The sequence below is a fragment of the Chiloscyllium punctatum genome, chromosome 49 (genome assembly GCF_047496795.1).
Source record: "Chiloscyllium punctatum isolate Juve2018m chromosome 49, sChiPun1.3, whole genome shotgun sequence".
NCBI classification, from domain to species: Eukaryota; Metazoa; Chordata; class Chondrichthyes; order Orectolobiformes; family Hemiscylliidae; genus Chiloscyllium; species Chiloscyllium punctatum.
In genome coordinates this window covers 8,353,721-8,375,827 of record NC_092787.1, presented here as the reverse complement: position 1 = coordinate 8,375,827, position 22,107 = coordinate 8,353,721, and the positions used below count along the sequence as shown (strand labels likewise).

Below are 22,107 nucleotides of genomic sequence, written 5' to 3'. Positions count from 1 at the left end.
CATTTCATTGCAAAGTTTTTTTAGATTAGATTAGATTACTCACAGTGTGGAAACAGGCCCTTCGGCCCAACAAGTCCACACCGATCCGCCGAAGCGCAACCCACCCATTCTCCTACATTTACCCCTTTACCTAACACTACGGGCAATTTAGCGTGGCCAATTCACCTAACCTGCACATCTTTGGACTGTGGGAGGAAACCGGAGCACCTGGAGGAAACCCACGCAGACACAGAGAGAATGTGCAAACTCCACACAGAGACAGTTGCCTGAGGTGGGAATTGAACCCGGGTCTCTGGTGCTGTGAGGTAGCAGTGCTAACCACTGCGCCGCCCCTACAGTTTCCTGACTTAAACTTGTAAGATCAGTAATATTGACTGTAATTGATCAATGCATGATTTCAGTGGAAAGAAAGTTGGGTGGGTGAGGGGTAGAACAGATGGCTGATCTGCTAATACCTGTTTTGTTCACTTGCAAAAATGGGAGTTTACTCACATTCCCTTCTTTCATGTATAACTTCTTTAGTGACAAGGTGTAGTCTTCATTTTTCTCTCCCATCCAAATAGGGTGCATGTCTGAAACAAAACAGACAGTGCTGGAGCAATTCAGCAAATCTGGCAGCAGCTATCAAGAGATAAACATTGTTAACATTTATGGTCTAGTGATCCTTTGTCCGAACTAAAAAAATGCTGAGAAAGATAGCATTTACGCTGATGATAGGGAGGGGGAATGGGGTGGGTAGTGAATGTAGTATGAGATGGTGTCCAGGGACAGGGAAAGAAAAGGGATAGGTAACCAAAGAAATTCTTTCCCAGCTCTTTGGAGGATTCTGTATTATTGAGAAGGATATTTGGATTCTGCATACACTTAACCATTAGCTTGTTTTAAGATAGCCAAATAACTTTCTCCCAAGCTTCTGCCGTTATTGCCAGAAGATGACTCTCAAACCAGTCTTTTTAAAACTGGATATCATGTAGAGAAAAGGGAACTGATACATTAGTAACTGTCACACATTATTTTGTCCTATCACAACCCAGTCTACAATTATCACAAGCTCCACAAATAAGTCAGAATTCTATTTGGTAATTATGTTCTGCATGTACTTCTGCTGTTTCTATGAATCACTGCAACCATGTTTTTTTTCCTAAAATGCCAGAGAGGAGTAACTGTGCTCTACACATGTAAGTTGCATTTCATCCATCCTTTTAACAATAATTGCATAATGTCATCAAATCCAGGACCGAAACATTCAATTCCCATTTTACGTATTAATTAGAAAAAATGATGAGTGTCTATGGCAATGGTAACGAGTGACTATGACACCAGCATCAGGTTAGAACACTCTGGAGGAGTTGAATTCCTGCTTGCAAAATGGTGCATATCGCAGATATACTGCATTCCTTCCCACTTCCCAGTATTGAAACAGTGATCTAAGGAGAGAAAAGAATCTTTTTCCCAAGTGCACAAATCATGTCATCAAAACTATTTAAGGTTGCTATGAAATTTATCTGATTATAGCTATCCTGCACAAATCATGTCATTAAAACTATTTGAGATTGCTATGAAATTTGTCTGATTATAGCTATCCTGCTTCATTTTTATCACAACATTATTTTCTTTGCTTCTGAGTTGTCCCTCTGATATAGTCCACTGCATAGTTAATAAGACGAGTGAATAAATTACTCCCAAATGCCGGCTGATGGCAAGTTGAAGATGCAAAATGAAGGCCAGTGCGATCTGCTTCTTGAACACCCTCTTCCCTGCAGACAGTGGTTTCTATTGTCTTGCAAATTGAATGAAGTATATGTCTTCTCAACAAATTTCCGGAAGTGAGGTGAAATTGTGCCCACAGTGAAGTCTTTGAAACTCTATTGTTATAACACAACGCTGAACCCTTCTGTTAATTAAACCAAACACCCAGAAAAGCTGACCTTGCCTCGTAATCTGTTAAAATATGAGTGACAGAGAACTCCCAACTTCCACCAATTAAAGAAAGTAAAATCAATTTATTCTTTAATTCTAAAAGTGAACATTAAACAACAATTATTCACAACTCCAAGTCCCCTTTCTCTTAACTGCTTATTACCTGCCTCCAACTCTATAATATTATGTTGTTCCAATAAAACACTCATTAAAATTACAACAACTTAATTTCAAAACCATACAGCAGCTGTCATCATCAGTGTTTGTCTTCTTCCAGGTGAAGATCTCCCTGGTAGTCGTCTTTCTTCTTACTGTGAAGATGTTTCATATGAAAAACATACCTTTGATAAAGAGTTTTACAACCTATTGAGGGTCTCTCTCTCTCTCTGTCTGTCTTTCTCTCTGTCTCTCTCTCTCACTTTCTGTCTGTCTCTCTCTCTCACCCACATTCCTCACCCTCTTTCTCTCACTCTCTGTCTGTCTCTCTCTCTCTCTTCCCCCCGCCGCGCTCTCACTCACTCCCACTCTCTATCTCTCCGTCTCCCTCTCTCTCCCGCACTATTGCTCTCTCTCTGTCTCTGTCTCTCACATACTCACTCTCTGTCTCTCTCTCTCCCAACTCTCTCTCTCTCTCTCTCTCTCTCTCTCCAATACCCCCAATGTTGGATTGTCTCATTGGTTTGAGGTTGACAAACAACAACAGCTGCTGCTGCACAGCCTCCAGGGAGAGCAACTGCAGTTCTTGTGTGGAATAAGATCTACATAAGGCCCAGCTATCTGCAAATGAGAGATACATAGTGCAGAAGATAACTAAGCATGTCCTGAGCCATTGTGTCACACCGTTACCAGCTTCTGAGCAAGGATTTGTTGTTGGTTCTTTCCAAAAAGGTACCAGCTGTCCTTCATTTCTTTGCCAGCTGATCATTCCGCGGAGTGACGGGGAGCTCTGTGGCATTTCACAGCCCTCCCCGAATCACTGTATCCAGGATGATACTGCTGCTGTCTTCACAAGAGCCCCCAGTTCATCTCAATCCCCCTGCTGATGTGTGGAGGTGAACAATGACAACTTACAGTTCTCAGTCAGTGCTGGCTTCCTGACTGTGCAGGGTGTAACTTGCTGCATCCACACTGTCGTCAGAGTACCCTATCATAAGCCAGCACTCTTTGGGAAACCCCGAAAGAGATACCATTCCCTTTAATGTTCAATTCATTTGTGATTGAAACAGCCAGATAATGCAGCTCTGCATTAGACATCCAGGGAAATGCCACAACTCATACATTCTGAAACACACACAGATGCCAGTTTCCTTTAGAGTCCCTCAGTATAAAGATGGTTCCTGGACAATATGAAATATCCCTCTGCACTCAGCTGATAGAACTGCTCAGATATCCTCAAACCACTGGCATACTTTGAGCAGGGCCATTGAAGAACAGGCCTTCTGAAGATGAGATTCCAACACCTGAACCAGTCAGCTTGTGCCCTGGAGTATAACCCCAACAGGATGTCTCTGCATACTCCCCAATCTCGGTCACTACAAGGGCTGAGGAGGGGAAGGAGTGACAAGAAACAGAGAAGGCAGATGAGGGTGTGGATTCTTAAAGTGGGCCAGGAGGATTGTTAAAGAGCTGGAGACAATGATCCAGTGAGAGGTCAGAGAGAATCTTATTGCCATCAGCTGGGTTTGAGCTGGGTTGAGATGTTTTTCCTTTCTTGGTATTGTTTCATTCAGACAATAGCTGTCAGCTGTCTGCTTTGCCAAATGTCACATTCCTCAAGCATTGATTTGTACAGATACATTAAATATAAAAACAATAAAATGTTTTGTTTTCCTCTCAACAGGCTCTGATATTTTCACCTCAGTAAAAGATAATATGTGTACAAACTGTACCCTATACGAACGTTGGTGCAAAAGTAGCAGTAATACAGTGAGAAATTCCATTACCTCACACTCTTGGATGTGTGAATTAAGATTGTTCTTGTATTAAAGACATGAGAGTCATGCCAGGGAGTCCACAGAGTTGTGGTATATCCTGAGACTGCTGCTTATGTGCCTTACAGCCTCACACTACCTCTGTAATGCTGCAGAATATTCAATCAATCCTCACCAAACCTTTGCAATGCAGATATCATTTATGGGTATGCTGATTGATGTGCACATAGCTTCCAGCAGCAGCTTAGAGGGAATGTTACTGGTAATGCTCCTACAGCATGGGCTGCAAAGTATGGCTGTGTCCCCTCACTTCATCTTACTTCTGTCTGCCACAGCTCTGACCATGTACCTAATCTATCATTATCCTGTTGTAATTTTATGCTGTTGTCAACAGTCTGCAATGCTGCCCAATTTTGTGTCGAAGCAAAATTGGATATTTGACTTCTAATGCCATTTTTCATGTCATTGACGAATATGGTGAATAAATGAGGTCCCAATACAGGTCCCTACAGAAGACCACAAGTGATTTCATTGCCAATTTGAGCACTTACCCATGATTTCAACTCTGTTTCCTGCCACTCAACCAATTTTTTATCCATAACACCATAAGATGTGGGAGCATTAGGCCAAGACTGTGTGAATTTTTGGGTCTGTAGGTTGTTAAGGTGCAAAGATGGCCTTTAGTAGAGTGATGTGCTCTTCCTGTTTGATGTGGGAGAATAGGGAGAGTTTCCTTGTTACTGATGAGTATGTATGCCGGTTGTGTATTTGGTTGAGAATCCTATCAGATCAGTTGGAGCAGCAGTTAGAGACAATGAGGAATTTACAGGAGCTAGGGGTGTGATGGATGGCAGTCAGGTAGATGAAGTAACGCCAGGAACAATAGGTGAGGGAGGCAGGCAGTGTAGGAGTCTCCTGTGGCTATCCCCATCTCAAACAAGTATGCTGGTTTGGAAAATGTAGAGGGTGATGGACTCTCAAGGGAATGTAGCACTAACAGCCAGGTTTCTGGGACTGAGATTGGCTCCAGTGTAATGAGGGGTACATCAGGTGCCAAATGATTGATTGTCATTGAGGACTGTCTAGTCAGAGGCAGAGATAGATGTGTCTGTAGCCAACAGTGAGAAATCAGAATGGTGTTTTGCCTCAATGGTGCCAGGATCAAGGGCACTCAAAGAGAGTGCAGAATATTCTCAAAGGGAAGAGGGATCACAGGAGGTCATTGTACACATAGGAACTAAAACATAGGAAGAGAAAAGGACGAGGTTCTGAGGAGAGAATATAGGAAGTTAAGCAGGAAGTTTTTAAAAGTAGGTTCTCAGGGGTAGTAATATTTGGATTACTCCCAGTGCCATGACCTAGTTAGGGTAGGAATAGAGCCGATGAATGTGTGGCTGAGGAGCTGGTGCATGGAAGAAGGATTCACATTTTTGGATCACTGGAATCTCTTCTGGGATAGAGGTGACCTGTATGAAAAGGACAGATTGCACCTCAGTTGGAAAGGACAAATATACTGGTGGGGAAATTTGGTAGAGTTGCTTGGGAGGCTTTAAACTAATAAGGTGGGGGTGGAACCAGGGAAAAAGTGAGGAAAGAGATCAGTCTGAGAGTGGTGCAGTTGGGAAAAGGAACAAGTCAAACAGTCAGGGCAGGCAGGAACAAAGCAGAGAATGAGCTGGAACTGATAAATTAAACTGCATTTACTTCAATGCAAAAAGCCTAACAGGAAAGGCAGATGAACTCAGGGCATGGTTGGGAACATGGGACTGGCATATCATAACAATTACAGAGCTGTGGCTCAGGGATGGACAGGACTGGCAGCTTAATGTTCCAGGATACAAATGCTGTAGGAAGGATAGGGAAGGGACATGGCAGATGGTGTTCAACCTGGATAAATGCGAAGTGATGCATTTTGGAAGGTCGAACTCAAATGCTGAATATAGGATTAAAGACAGGGTTCTTGGCAGTGTGGAGGAACAGAGGGATATGGGCAAGTATATAGATCCCTCAAAATTGCCACCCAAGTGGATAGGGTTGTTAAGAAAGCATATGATGTTTTGGCTTTCATTAACAGGGGGATTGAGTTTAAGAGCCGTGAGGTTTTGCTACAGCTCTACAAGTCCCTGTGAGACCACACTTGGAATATTGTGTCCAGTTCTACTATAGGAAAGATACAAAGGCTTTGGAGAGGGTGCTGCCTGGACTGGAGGGCTTGCCTTATGAAGAAAGGTTGAATAAGCTCAGACTTTTCTCTCTGGAGAGGAGGAAGAGAGGAGACCTGATCAAGGTGTACAAAATAATGAGAGGAATAGATAGAGTCAATAGCCAGAGACTTTTCCCCAGGGCAGGATTGACAGGTACGAGGGATCATAGTTTTAAGATATTAGGGGAAAGGTATAGAGGAGACATCAAAGGAAGGTTCTTTACGCAGAGAATTGTGAATGCATGGAATGTGTTGCCAGCTGTGGTGGTAGAAGCAGAGTCATTAGGGACATTTAAGCGACTGCTGGACATGCACATGGAGAGCAGTGATTTGAGGGGTGCGTAGTTTACATTATTATTTTTTTAAATTAGGATTAAACCTCGGCACAACATCGTGGGCCAAAGAGCCTGTTCTGTGCTGTACTTTTCAATGTTCTATGCTCTATGAAATAAGAAAGGCAGATGACTGAGGTCTTACTGGGGGAATATTTTGGGGCCAGTGACCATAATTCTATTAGTTTTTAAAATAGTGATAGAAAAAGATACACTGGATCTAAATGTTGAAGGTCTACATTGCAGGAAGGTTAATTTTGATGGTATTAGGCAAGAACTTTCAAAAGTTGATTGGGGGTGGATGTTCACAGGTAAAGGGCTGACTGGAACATGGGAAGCCTTCAGAAATGAGATAACGAGAGTCCAAAAACAATATATTCTTGTTAGGGTGGAAGGAAAGGCTGGTAGGTGCAGGGAAAGTTGGATAACTAGAGAAATTGAGATTTTGGTTAAGAAAAAAAAGGAAGCATTTGTCAAGGTATGGACAGCAGAGATCAAGTGAATCCTTAGAAGAGTATAAAGGTAATAGGAGTGTACTTAAGAGGGAAATCAGGAGGGCAAAAAGAGGACATGAGATAGCTTTGGCAAATAGGGTTAAGTAGAAACTAAAGGGATTTTATAAATGCATTAAAGACAAAAGGGTAATGAGGGAGAGAATAGGACCCCTCAAAGATCGGCAAGGCAGACATTGTGTGGAGCTGCAGGAGATACGGGGGATACGAAATGAATATTTTGCATCAGTGTTTACTGTGGAAAAGGACATGGAAGATAGACAATGTAGGGAAATAGATGGTGACTTCTTGAAACATGTCCATTTAACAGAGGAGGTGGTGCTGAATGGCTTAAAATGCATAAAGGTGGATAAATTCCCAGGACCTGACCAGGTGTGTCGTAGAACTCTGTGGGAAGCTAGGGAAGTGATTGCTAGCCCTCTTACTGAGATATTTGTATCATCGATAGTCACAGGTGAGATGCCAGAAGACTGAAGATCGGCTGACGTGGTACCAATATTTAAGAAAAGTGGTAAGGACAAGCCAGTGAACTGGTGAGTCTGATTTCGGTGGTGGGCAAGCTGTTGAAAAAACCTAGAGGAAGAGGGTCTATGTATATTTGGAACTGATTCAGGATAGTCAAAATGGCTTTGTGCGTGGGAAATCATGTCTCACAAACTTGATTGAGTTTTTTGAAGAAGTAATTCAGAGGATTGATGAGGATGGAGCGATAGATGTGATCTGTATGGACTTCAGTAAGGTATTTGACATGGTTCCTCATGGGAGACTGGTTAGCAAGGTTAGATCACATGGAATACAGGGATCTAACTATTTGGATACAGAACTGGTCCTCTACAAACACTGTCCCAGGTTAAATTAATAGCTATGGCTTATATTTTAAGTTTAATCAAGAGACTTATCTCCAAAAACATATAATCAAGAAAGAATCCACTATACCCACTACTGCAGCCTTTCTATTGGACAGACTTAAAACTACAATTAACTGATCTGATTCTGTGCTGTGAACTTTGCCCAACAGTTCCTCCAAGATTAGTTGTGAATTTCACCGTTTGTTAATTTTCCCAGATGCACTCCGATGTCCAGCGATACACGAATTCCAACAGCAAAGGCGGAAAATGTGCATGTTCTCTCTCTCACTCTCTCTCCTGCACAGCCCTCACCATGTGCTTCCTTTGTCTGCTCTTCTCCCTTTTAAACTGCTGTTGTTTTGACTTTTTTTTCCCAAAGTTCCAAAACTATGCAACAGCATATAAAACAGGAATTGCTGCTCCTAGAATTCGAGGAAATCACCTCCAACATCTAAAATGCCTCCAAAAAAGGAGCAGCTCTTACAGCCAGAAATTTTTCCCATCCTCCATCTTGGAATATCCAGAATCCTACTTTCTAAAGGGTTGCTGCTTCACTCTGAGGTTGTGCCATTGGGTCCTAAACTCTCCTCTGAATGGAAACATCTTCACCATGTTCACTCTATCTAGGCTGCTCATTAGTCTGTAAGTTTCATTCAGATCCCCCTCATCCTTCTAAACTCCATGGAGTTCAGACCCAGAGTCCTCAACCACTCCTTATATGACAAGCCCTTCATCCCAAGAAGATTCTTGTAAACCTCTTTTGGACCCCTCCAACATCAGAACATCTTTCCTTAGATACAGGGCCCAAAGCCGTTCACAATATTCCAAAAATGGTCTGACTAAATCCTCATATGGTCGACTTGAAATGAATGCAAACATTGCATTTGCCTCCCTACCTGCAAACTGAACCTTCATGTTAACTTTAAGAGAATCTTGAATTCGGACTCCCAAGTCCCTTTATGCTTCAGATTTCTGAAGCATTTCCCCATTTAGAAAATAGTCCACTCTTCTATTCTTCCTACCAAAGTGCATAATTTCACACTTTGCCACATTGTACTCCATCTGCCACTTCTTTGCCCACTCTCCTAGCCTGTCCAAGTTCTTCTGCAGCCTCCCCACTTCCTCAACATTGTGTCTCTTTACCTGTCCTTGTATCATCTGCAAACATAGCAACAATGCCTCTGTTCTTTTGTCTAGATTGTTAATGTATTACATGATTAGTTGTCCCAACACAGATACCGACTTAACTCCACTAGTCACCAGCTGCCACCTTGAAAAAGACCCCTTTATTCCCTACTCACCATGCAGACTGCCTACTCTTTCCCCTAACCCTGATGGGCTCTTATCGTATTTAGCAGTCTCCTCTGCAGCATCTTGTCAAAGGCCTTCTGGAAATTCAAATTAAACACATGCACTAGCTCTCCTTTGTCTAACTTGTTTATTAACTCCTCAAGGAATTCTAACAGCTTTGTCAGGCATGATCTCCCCTTGATGAAACCACGCTGACTCAGCCCTATTTTACCATACACTTCCAAGTACTCTGTAATCTTTTCCTTAATAATGGACTGTAGAATCTAACCAAAGGCCAACTATAAACTAACTGACCTATAGTTTCCTGTCTTCTGCCTCCCTCCCTCCCTTTATAAGTAGGGTTGTTACATTAGCCATTTTCAGCCATCTGACTCCAGTGATTCCTGAAAGATCACCATCAATGCCCCTACAATCTCCTCAGCTATCTCTTTCAGAACTCTGGGGTGTAGTCCATCTGGCCCAGGTGATTTATCCATCTTCAGACTTATTAGCTTCACCTGCACCTTCTACTTAGTGATAGCCACTGCATTCACTTCGGGTCCCCTGAGTCTCTTGAAGTTTTAATATGTTGCTGGTTTCTTCCAGTGTGAAAACTGATGCAAAATACTTGTTCAGTTCCTCCGCTGTTTCTTTGTACCCTATTACTGGTTCTCCAGCCTCATTTTCCAATGTTCCGATGTTCACTCTTACCTCTCTCTTACCTTTTAGATATCTAAAAAAATCTCATATCTTTTATATTACTTGCTGGTTTACACAAATATTTCATCTTCTCTGGCTCCCCCTCTATTGCTTTCTTAGTTATTGTCTGCTAGTTTTTAAAGGCTTCCCAATCCTCTGGCTGCCTACTAATCTTCACCACATTGTATGCTTTCTGTTCTGCTTTTATGCTATTCCTGACTTCCTTTATCAGCTGTCATTGCTTCATCCTCCCCTTAGAATGTTTCTTCTTCTGTGAGATGAATGTCTGCTGTGCCTCCCGAACTACCCCAGAAACACCTACCACTGCTGTTCCACTATCTTCCCTGCTAGAATCTGCTTCCAAATAACCAGCTTTGACCTTGTGTCTTTGTAATTCCCTTCACTCAATTGTAATACTGTTACATTTGATTCCAGTTTCTCCCTCTCAATCTGCATGGTGAATTCTATCATATTATGGTCACTGTCCCCTAGGAGTTCCTTCATCTTACACTCCCTAATCAAGTCTGCCTGGTTACACATCACCAAATCCAGAATTACCTATTCACTAGTGGGCTCTACCACAAGCTACTCCAAAAAATTTCTCTTCTTCTGATTTTCCCAGTTTACCTGTATATTACCCATGTTTGTTATCATTGTCCCTTTCTCACATGCCTTTTCTATCTCCTGGTTTATTTTCAGCCCCACATCCTGACTATTGCTCGGAGAGCCTGTACATAGTTCCTTCATGATTCCTCAACTCTACCAGCAAAGATTCTACACCTTCCCATTCTATATCACTACTTGCTATCGATATCAGTAATTTGCCCTCAATTCTTTGGGCTTGCAGCTTAGCTAACTTATAACTTAGCTCGCTAGTCTTTTACATGAGACTTCTTCAAGATCCTTGTGGAAGACGACATAAACAACATCCATTGACTTAACTCAGTCCACCACCTTTATCACCACCTGAAAAAGACTCTGAGGTTTGTCGGGCATAACCTACCCTTCATGAATCCATGCTGACTCTTCCTGGATATTTGATATTTTTTGACGTGATTAGTTACTCTATCCTTGATTATAGATACCTATAATTTCCTCACCACAGATACCAGGCTAACTGCTCTGTAATTCACTGATTTCCCTCTGTCATCCTTAAAGAACAGGGTGACATGAGCAAATTTTCAATCTAGGAAATTCCCAAATCCAGATTATAGTTAAGGCATCGGCTATGACAACAAATTAGCATGTGATGTACCAATTTCTCACCTCTCGTTTTTCAATATTGCAGTGTGGCTTTGAGAATCACAGATTTGGGACAAACCTTTCCCTCCTGGAGTTTGTAGCTGTACACCCGATTCCACCATAATTTGTGTGTCAGAATGCATCAATTGGTCATCTCAGGCCCTGACTCTTCCCCTCGATGTTATCGTTCCCCTCGGTGTCACGAGATATTCACTTGTGACACCTGGACTGCAGTCCCTACCTTCCAGCTAATGGGGTTCATTAACAGATGAGGCTCTCTCCGGGCACTGACTTTGTGACTGTGATAGAGGTTCCAAGGTGAGGCATTTGAAATGCAGCACATCATCTTTCCGGCGGAAGATGTTTCACATCTTTTATTCTGCAGAAGCTCCACTGGTCTTATTGGGACAATGAGACTACAATTGATTCAGACTTGTGTATATGAAGGTATATTGACAGAAGTCTGCATTCTGTGCAATGTCTGAACATATGTGCCACTGATGTGCCGTCAGAAGGTTTTCTATATCGAGGAACAGGCCTAATCTCTACAGGCTGCTGACTGGTACGCCCTGGTGGTTTGGATCCTTTTGGCAGGTGTTCACAATGGGTTTGAGACCTTGTGAGATCTAGATTACTGAGAGTCCCCTGCCCAGACGCATGTACATCCTCCTTAGTATGAGTCACCAGCAGCTGGAGGGATGAAGGTGAAGGGACAGGGCACCTCTGGAATGCCCTGGGATGGTGCTGCCAGGGATCTCATATGCCAATCCTCCTCCTGCTAACATCACCCTGTGATCTTGATGAGATGGCCATCTGAAGTGAGGTGATGGTTTGTTGGTGCCTCCCTGTCACCACGGAAGCAAACATGGTGGTCCATAGCGAGGTTGAAGGCCCTTTCCTCACAGAGGGTGAGAGGTTTGTTATCAAATGCTCTCCCACCCCACGTCTAGCTGAATTTGGCTCAGATTTTCTTGCAATGTGCTAGAGACAATGGGCAGGGGTGATGGGGATGGGTGCAGGAGCAGTTTATGAGCATTCGTAAATTATCCCAGTGATGAGGAAGTGAAGTGGGCTGGAAGGGTTGGAGGTTTGAGAGGATGAGCTCGGTATGAGCCTTCGAGTGCCCATCATGCATATGACGCTCAGGCTTGCAGGCTATGAGCTTTTGTGAGATGCCTGTGCGGCAACAGAGTGAGACTGAGTGATGCCCTGGAGACTGTGAGGGAGCAGAGATGAAATGGTTCCAGGAACCTTGGTAGAACACAGCAGATCACTGACCCTCTGATATGGTGACAAGAAAGGTAGTCTAATTGCAGCATCCTCTCCCGAGCCAACATGCCCAGCTTACAGGCCCTAATCACTGAAACCCAGCTCTGCTGGGTGGGTCATGTCGTTTAAAGACCTGGCACTGGACTCCTGAGGCATGTGGTGCTTCATGTCATCCTGGAGTTCAGTCACAAGTGGTGGACTGCAAGGATCTGTTTTGGGGCTACTCATTTTTATAAATGACCTGGATGAGAGTGTAGAAGGATGGGTTAGTAAATTAGCAATGGCACTAAGGTCAGTAGAGTTGTAGATACTGCCAAAGGATGCTGTGGGTTACAGAGGAACATAGATAAGCTTCAGAGCTGGGCTGAGAAGTGGAAAATGGAGTTTCATGTGGAAGAGTGTGAGGTGATTCACTTTGGAAGGAGCAACAGGAATAAAGAGTACTGGACTAATGGTAAGATTCTTGGTAGTGTAGATGAACAGAGAGATCTCGGTGTCTATGTACATATATCCCTGAAAGTTACAACCCTGGTTGATAGGATTGTTAAGAAGGCATACAGTGTGTTAGCTTTTATAAGTAGAAGGATTGAGTTTCAGAGCCATGGGGTCATGCTGCAGCTGTACAAAACTCTGGTCCGGCCGCAGTTGGGGTATTGCATCCAGTTCTGGTCACTGAATTATAGGAAGGATGTGGAAACTTTGGAAAGGGTTCAGAAGAGATTTACTAGGATGTTGCCTGGTATGGAGGGAAAGTCTTACAAGGAAAGGCTGGGGAACTTGAGGCTGTTTTCATTAGAGAGAAGGTTGAGAGGTGACTTAATTGAGACATATAAGATAATCAGAGGGTTAGATAGGGTGGACAGTGAGAGCCTTTTTCCTTGGATGGTGATGGCTAGCATGAGGGAACATAGCTTGAAATTGAGGGGTGATAGATATAGGACAGATGTCAGAGGTAGGTTCTTTACTCACAGAGTAGTAGGGGCATGGAACACTCTGCCTGCAACAGTAGTAGGCTCACCAGCTTTAAGGGCATTTAAATGGTCTTTGGATAGACATATGGATGAAAATGGAATAGTGTAGGATAGGTGGGCTTCAGATTGGTTTCACAGGTCAGCGCAAAATCGAGGGCTGAAGGGTCTGTATGGTGCTGTAATGTTCTATGTTCTTTGTCCCAGTGCCAGAGTCTTGGAGATGGAGGTGGAAATGGGGGTTGTCTTTAGTGTGGTTCTAAGGAGCTCCAAGACACACAACATGGCTGAGAGCATCTCAGCAATCAGAATAGGGATCGGAGCATCGTGTCTCTATCTCTTCTGATACCACGAGGGTTGCAATACGTAGAACTGATAAGGATAGCAAGAGTAAAGATCTATAGTTGCAGAGAATATGCACGTGCATGTTCTCATTGTGAGACTGGTAAGCTACTGCTTTATATTTGACCCACAGAAATGTTATTTCTTTCTACCACTTTCTTATTTTGACCATTTTTGACTATGTGCTGGAAAGTGGTCTTTTCATTTGCAGGGAATGAAAAGACATGAATTGACAACAGGCAGTGGAAGGCCTTGAAATGGATGATTAATTGTTTGCAAAACTGCTTTGTGCTCGGGCGGGTATTGGGGGTGGGGAGTCATTCTGGCATCCGGTTGTCATGTGGGTGGTCTGGAGAATCTAAGCAATCCTTCCAACAATGAGAGCCATCCCCAGCAGCAATAACAGTGCTGCTGGAATGCCTTTAGGGGCTGCGTCACGTGTTGCCTCATCCTGGTCAGAATGACCTGAAGTGACTCAATGTTCTGCACCTTGCTGTTGCGTGTCCATACCTTATTATATCGCAGTGTTGCGTTGAGCAACATAGTGAGACCATTCTGGAGATGGTGACTGGTGTGTACTGTGGGCACTCCAAGTCTGTTCAGATACCCGAAAGGGATCTTCAGCTTCCATAGCTTGCTCAGTGACGCACTTACTTGGCATATAGTTTCTATTGTATCCCTCCTGGGCCTCGGTGATCAGGTTCCACATGAGTAACATTGGTCACATTTTAAGTGGGTATTTCTTAGATCTAAGCAGCCAGCAAGTCTGCATAAAAAGGCAAGGGGATCAGGGAGGGCGGATTGCTGCAGGTTAAAAGCTGGCTCGAAAGGCCGAATGGCCTACTCCTGCATCTATAGTCTATAAAAGTATCATTACAGTGGGAGTCTTCTGCACACCACCAAAAAGATGGGTCTGTGGTTTAAAACCAGCTGTGCTTTGATGGAACGGAAGTCTCTGCTGTTCTGAAAATTCAGGAGTGATTCGGTGATATTTTAATTCCCACATGTTTGCAGTCGGTGGTAACCTGCCCCTGAGGGAAGTTAGCAGAACTACACATCCACACGTCTGCTTATTCTGAACGACTGACTACAGGATTTAAACTGTAGGGATAGGCTGGGGCTGTTTTCTTTGGAGCGTCGGAGGTGACCTCCTAGAGGTTTATAAAATCATGAGGGGCATAGAACGGGTAAATAGACAAGGTCTTATCCCTGGGGTGGGGGGAGTCCAGAACTAGAGGGCATAGATTAGTGTAGAATATCTGGTCGGCAGTTGGACCAAAGAGTCTGTTTCCATGCTGTACATCCATATGACTCTAATTGTCTGCTTGAGAAACGAACCATCAGTCCAAATTTGCTAAAATAACCATGGCTTGAACTGTGAACAAACCCTTGCATAAAAGCAGGCCAGAAAGTAACTGTGTGGTATCAATACTTATTAGCGTAGTTCACAGTCGTTCTCTTTAGCATTCTGAATTGCTGCTGTTGCTTTTACTGGTGAATTCCAGGAAACCCATGGACCCACGGTTAAATTGCAAAAGCCATCTTGATTTCACTGTCATTGACTGGTTAATACATTGAAATTGACAATCTGTTTTTCCTGTCTTTATGCAGACGGTTGCATTAGAGTTAAATGTGGAAACTTATGGGTTAATGTGGGTTCCCAATATACTGTCAGTTTCCTCAGACCTGCTCCCAAATCCACATGTTCTTGGAAGACTTCAGCCAATGTAATCACTTTGTTTTGTTTCCTGTGACAAACCAAATGTTTAATTTAACATTAATATTATGAGGCATTATCTCAAAAAGAAACTATTATTGAAATACCACTAGGGAAATATACTTTCAAGTTACATGTATGGCTTCTTCCAAACACAGAGTGAAAGTAAAGACTTCACATAGAAAAATTTAATTTATGACAAAAGCATTTTTGATCACAAAAAAATTTGAAGTAGGGCTCTTTTCCCCCATTCAGGGTCATTTTCACCAGATTTTATTCTTTTCTATCTGAAAGCATTGTGTTGAGGTGTTTTGTATTTTTCATAGAATCAGCTGCAGAGCCAGGTTTTTATGATGCTTGCAAGACATAATTACCTTCAACAGTGCACAGTTTTCGCAATCAGCCTACCACAGCATTCACAAAGCAAAATATTTACAAAAGAGTGTGACATTTGTTGTCCATATTGATTTTTCTCCTAAGCAGGTAAAGAGTTTTAATTAAAATTAGAATTTTACAAAAAGCAATATTTATGAAGAAGGTACATGTTGGCTTTGTTCTAAAGAAGCATTTAATAGAGCCTTGACGAATTGACCTATCGTTCTATTTCCTGCCTTTCAATCGCAATGATCCGTTGCTGGAAAAGGCTTTTATTACACATTCTCTTAAGTGATTGCAATTTAGCAGCAGCCTCTTGTGAACAAAGACTGCTGCAAATAATGCAAACAGCTAAAGAGGGAGAAATATTCCGAAGAATGTGGACAATTGTGAGGATGAGCTTTGTATGCCAAGGGGAGCCATTGCAATGACTTGCTTCGAGTTCATGCAGTTTAGAAGCTTCTGTGAATTAAAGTTTGTTGTTGTCAGTGGAAGAATATTTGAATTCAAAAATACCTAAGTATTATTTACAATTATTGTCTTAACAGAATAGAGTCAACTTACTGAGTATACACCATTTTGACCAACCCAAGGGCTCCCAAATTCGAAGGCTTTTGACTTTAATTCTATTATAAACATGGATGTTGAAAATTTGGGTAGTTACTGAAATAGGAACTGAGATATCTGTGTTAATGCCAGTTTGGTGCATATAATGCAGGCAGCAGGCCATCTTTGTGCTGTCTGCTCATTTAAATGTTTTCTGCATGTGACCAGTGATAAATGTGCAAATGGCCCTAAATCACTTAAAACAATTACTTAAAGTCAGTTTGCACCTCTCAAAGCAGAAATGCATTGTGGCTGGAGCAGATGCAGTGGGTCTTGTGAGAGCAAACTCTGAGTTGAACGTGGAAGAGAACTGGCTTCCATATATTTTATTGATTTTTGCGTTACTTGGTGGAAGAGATAGAAAGGAGAGTCTTTCTGTATCTACAGGGACCAGAGGGCCCTCCAGCCACACAGTATCAAGATAGTGTGAGGAGATAGCTATCAAAACCAATGCCACAACTTTAACGTCAACGATCTGAATGCAGTGCTGTAAGAAACACATAGACCTCATATAGGTGATCAAGATCAGTGAATGTGTGTCTTCAAATCCCAGATCCTACTAACTGCACCTCAAGCCTCAGATGCGACTCAATGCATTGGCAGACCTACCAGGCAGCCTGTGGTCAACATCAATGAACATAGAGAACAGCAAGGGTTTTGCACAGAGCTTGAAGCCTGACTTCTGCATTGTGGAAGTGGGTGCTCAAATCTACTCTCAGACACACAGACACTCATCATATATTTTACAACACAAGTGATTTTCACCAAAGACATGAGTTCTGCAGTGGAGTGAAGTGATAAAGTTCAAACTGTTCCCATCTCGTACATGGATATCTATATATAATATGATTTACAGGGTGTCACAAAACTCCAACAACCTATTCTCCAGAAAAAATGACTAGAATTGATGAGGTGCTTCTGGTGGGAGTGAGGGTCAAATGACAGAAGTTAACAGAGTAGAGCAGTAGCCCCATGGATCAAGAGCCTGGTGGTCTCTTTCAGGAGAGCATCACTCTTTCTCATCACTGTCCATCCACCATTACCCTTACTGTTCCCTCTCAGTCAGACTGGGGCCGCAATGCTGAGCGTTATGGTCTGCAGCTGGGCTTTCTCAGCCTAGAATGACTTGAGATTATCCTGTAAAGTACCTCCACACTTCTCAACTGAAAATAAGCAGCCTTCCACCAGCCAGAGAATTCAACGAGAGGCCTAGGACAAGCAAAGCCACATTGAGGGCAGAGACACCAAAGAGAATGCACAAGTGCCATTTGATTTCATGTGCTTGTAATGTGGCAGGGTTCTATTTTACAGGATTCATTTTGATCATTTATTTTTGTAGAGGCCTTTACATTGGAGACAATGCCCGCCCCTTCAGAATGCCCTAAAGCCCATTTACGTGATTGACCCTGGTACCCAGAAGGTAACATACCATCATGAAGTCACACTTCCAGCTGCTAAAGTGCCTGTCTACACCTGGCACTAACATTCTGCGACCACTATTGTCCTTCCACACTTCTTCCCTTCCCTCTGACTAGCTGGATCACCCACAGTCCCATTGTCTTGGGTCTGGCTGTCTGTTAGGGAGAACCCCTCCCTCTCACCATTTTCCAAGGCCAAAAAATGCTTTGTAAATAGGCTTACACTCCCAACACCGAGAGCTCAAGCTGCAAGGGCCAGGAGCAGCTCCTACACACACAGTCATTCCGACTGTCAGGAATGCATCTCAGATTCCCCACGCAGTGCAGGATGCAAACCAGGGGCTGGAGCTTCAAGACATTTTCAAACTAAATAGAAGATGGACTTTTGAATTCATTTCACTCTTACTCGAATTTAAATAAAGATTTTCTTGTCTATGGTGCTGAGTCTCTGTGAGAGACCTCACCTCACCCGCCCCTCTCAGTGACACTGACTGTATGTCAGAGGGTCTTCACCTCACCCGCCCCTCTCAGTGACAGTCTCTGTATGTCAGAGGGTCTTCACCTCACCCGCCCCTCTCAGTGACAGTCTCTCTATGTCAGAGGGTCCTCACCTCACCCACCCCTCTCAGTGACACTGACTGTATGTCAGAGGGTCCTCACCTCACCCGCCCCTCTCAGTGACAGTCTCTGTATGTCAGAGGGTCCTCACCTCACCCGCCCCTCTCAGTGACAGTCTCTGTATGTCAGAGGGTCCTCACCTCACCCGCCCCTCTCAGTGACAGTCTCTGTATGTCAGAGGGTCCTCATCTCACCCGCCCCTCTCAGTGACAGTCTCTGTATGTCAGAGGGTCCTCACCTCACCCGCCCCTCTCAGTGACAGTCTCTGTATGTCAGAGGGTCCTCATCTCACCCGCCCCTCTCAGTGACAGTCTCTGTATGTCAGAGGGTCCTCACCTCACCCGCCCCTCTCAGTGACAGTCTCTGTATGTCAGAGGGTCCTCACCTCACCCACCCCTCTCAGTGACAGTCTCTGTAGGTCAGAGGGTCCTCACCTCACCCGCCCCTCTCAGTGACAGTCTCTCTATGTCAGAGGGTCCTCACCTCTAATAAATGTGGAAACCAGCAAAATAGAAGTGCCAGAAAATCTTACTAAAATCTAACCTGTGAGGTAGATCATGGTTTCTTTAAATGCTGTTGCTCAGGGAGCTCTTCTCTCCTTCTGAGCTGGAGTTTGAAAGCAGGAATTGGAGGCAGGCAGACCACCCGACTACTGTTGAGGCTGCTGGTCGTCTCATGGAGGGGGTTCCCATGATGGTCGTGTCCAGGTAGATGTGGAATTCTACATATGACATCTGACCTTTGCAACCTCTCTCTCTCTCTCTCTCTCTCTCTCTCCATTATGAATTGGTTCCAACCTTTGATTTGTAAAATTTTACCATTACCTAGCTATTCTTGTGTATGTTGTGAGGACTGCAGATGCTGTAGTTCAGAGCTGATAATGTGTTGCTGGAAGGGCTCGTGCCCGAAACATCGATTCTCCTGGATTCCTGAAGAAGGGCTCGTGCCTGAAACATCGATTCTCCTGCTTCTTGGATGCTGCCTGACCTGCGCTTTTCCAGAAACACATTATCAGTCTTGTGTATGTTGTCCCTATCAATGAAACCTAGGATCCTGCACTTTTAAATAGTTTAATTTTAAAGATCTGTTTGTGTGAATCCTTAAATCTCTCTTTCTTAAAGTGTTACCATCAAGTAAATATATCTTCTTTTTATTCTTCCCCTCAACTTTACCACCTTATATTTCTGCACAGTAATGCCCTGGTATCAATGAAAAAAGGTACCAGATTTAAAAATGCTACTGCAAAAACTGGAACAAAAATACAATGTTTCTTCCCCTGTAAGAATGCTATTCCCCATAGCTTCATGCCTAAACTTCCTTAAATAATGCTTCTCTACGCAGACAGCACAAAAATATGAAACAATTGTATTTTGTATCACAGAGATTTTAACTGGTAGAAGATGAACCATAATATGAGGGGTCATTCGAACTAATGATGTCAGCAGACTCCAACAACATTTAATTAAATTAAATTTACAAATTGTGAACGACACATACTGGTCTGAATAGTCTTGTATATCTCAAAACATCAGCTCTAATACAACCCACTGTGTTCATTTCCAAGTACAGGGGATCTTTGATTATCCGAACGTGATGGGTGGGGACTATTTCGCTCGGATAATTAATTATTCGGTTAATCGATTAAATGCCTTTCCCCTCTGAGTTTTTAAAGTCTGCTCCTCATTCAGGAAACTGCAGCAGCACACAGCACGCGAGCCCCTGCCCCCAACCCCATCCAACACTGCCCCCCCCCCCGCCCCCAACAGCGTGCAACACCTCCCCGCCCCCAACCATGTCCAACACCTCCCCCCGCCTCCAACACCGCCCCTCCGCCCCCAACCATGTCCAACACCTCCCCCCGCCTCCAACCCCATCCAACATCACTCCCTGCCCCCAACACTGTGCAACACCGCCCCCCGCCCGCAACCATGTCCAACACCTCCCCCTGCTTCCAACCCTGTCCAACACCTCCCCCTGCTTCCAACCATGTCCAACACCTCCTCCTGCTTCCAACCCTATCCAACACCGCTCCCCACTCCCAACACCATGCAACACCTCCCCCTGCGTCCAACCCCGTCCCAACACTGCCCCTGCCCCCAACATCGTGCAACACCGCCCCCTGCCCCCAATCATGTCCAACACCTCCCCCTGCCTCCAACCCCGTCCAACACCGCTCCCCACCCCCAACACTGTGCAACCCCTCCTCCCGCCCCAACACTGCCCCCTGCCCCCAACCCCATCCAACACCTCCCCCCGACCCCAAAACCGCCCCCTGACCCTCAACACCGCCCCCGATCCTCAACACTGCGCTCTGCCCCCAACCATATCCAACACTGCCCCTGCCTCCAACACCACCCTTGACCCCAACCGTGTCCAACGGCATCTGCCCCCTGACCCCAGCACCGCCCCCTGACCCTACCGCCGACCTCCACCCCCAAAACCGCTCCCTGCCCGCCCCCCAACCCCCTATACCCCCACCCATCTCCGGGGCAGCTGGACTGGACACCAACAAGACTGCTGCTGCTGCCTTTGTGGAGTAAGTCTCCAAATAGCGTGCGCGGGCGCACACACATACACAACTTTTTACTGCAACTTTTTGACAGGTTCCATTGTCCCTGTACAGGACAATGTTGGAGAGATTAGGTGGGGAAGGGGGGTTCAGGATACACCCCTGTGTAGAACTCCAGGGAAAGTGTGGGGAGAGAGAGAGGGTGGGAGGTCAATCATTTGGAGACGGTCCCTGTTTAATCACTGTAAACAAAAGACGCAATCACTGTTGGAAACACGTCTTTGATGTAATGATTCCATCGGACCTCGAGATCACCTTTGGATAATTCGATTTTCGGATAATTGGTATTCGGATAATCGAGGTTCCTCTGTATCAATAGTATTAACTGTATTTGTCTCTGGGTTTGGCCTGAGTGCAGAAACCGAGAGTGCTTTCCTCTCAGGTGAAGCCCAGCATGAAGAATATTGGGAAAATGAAATTAATATGCAATACTTACCTGCAACAGATTTTTGTTGCATTGAGTTTCAAAGACCTGGGCCTCCAATATGGTGGACTCTCCAAAATAATAATATCACCAATATAGAGAATTTGAATGTTGTTAAAATATAAGGGATTTGAATCATTTTGCTAATCGAGAAACATAATAAGTATATTACCTTTTAACATTTTAACAAGCATATATCTGAACTCAAATAACCATGTTACTAAAATGGTGGTAAATCATTTTCTGTCCCTGACAGATGTCAAGGTTTTAGAGAACAGACATCTGATTGAAAGTGTTCAAGAACAGGTCCATGCTGCCCTCTTGGACTACACCATGTGCAACTACCCACAGCATGGGGACAAGTTTGGACAGCTGTTGCTGAGGTTACCTGAAATCCGTGCAATAAGTATGCAGGCTGAGGAATACCTGTACTACAAACACCTGAGTGGGGAGGTGCCATGCAACAATTTACTGATTGAGATGCTTCATGCCAAGAGAGCTTAAGGCCTTGAACTATGAACTATATAACAGCCACAATTTTCCAAAGGAAGGTTGTTGATTCTTACATATAAATATATATATATATATACATATTATATTCCCTTTATATTACAGAAATAATGTAATTAGAAAGTAAACAAATGATTTTTAAATATACAGAAGCTACATAATCTTGGAATACATGCATAAATAGTATGTACAAATCTTTTCTTTTTTTTCCCCCTTTTCATGGTAAGAATTTTGACTTTACCTTAAAACAGGTTGTTTCTTATAACCACAGCCCAGTCATTATTAGAGTCGCTCGTAACCTTTAGTGTTTACTA

The 22,107-nt window shown here is 43.8% G+C and overlaps 1 protein-coding gene across 1 annotated transcript in view; it reads left to right on the top strand.

The window, feature by feature from the left end:
* LOC140469594 (nuclear receptor subfamily 5 group A member 2-like) overlaps positions 1 to 21,819 on the top strand; it is a 100,456-nt gene extending 78,637 nt beyond the window's left edge. The window contains exon 7 of the mRNA XM_072566266.1: positions 21,540 to 21,819. Coding sequence (XP_072422367.1) covers positions 21,540 to 21,787 — 248 coding nt within the window. The 3' untranslated portion in view covers positions 21,788 to 21,819. The remainder of the gene's footprint in view (positions 1 to 21,539) is intronic.
* Positions 21,820 to 22,107: the final 288 nt, after the last annotated feature.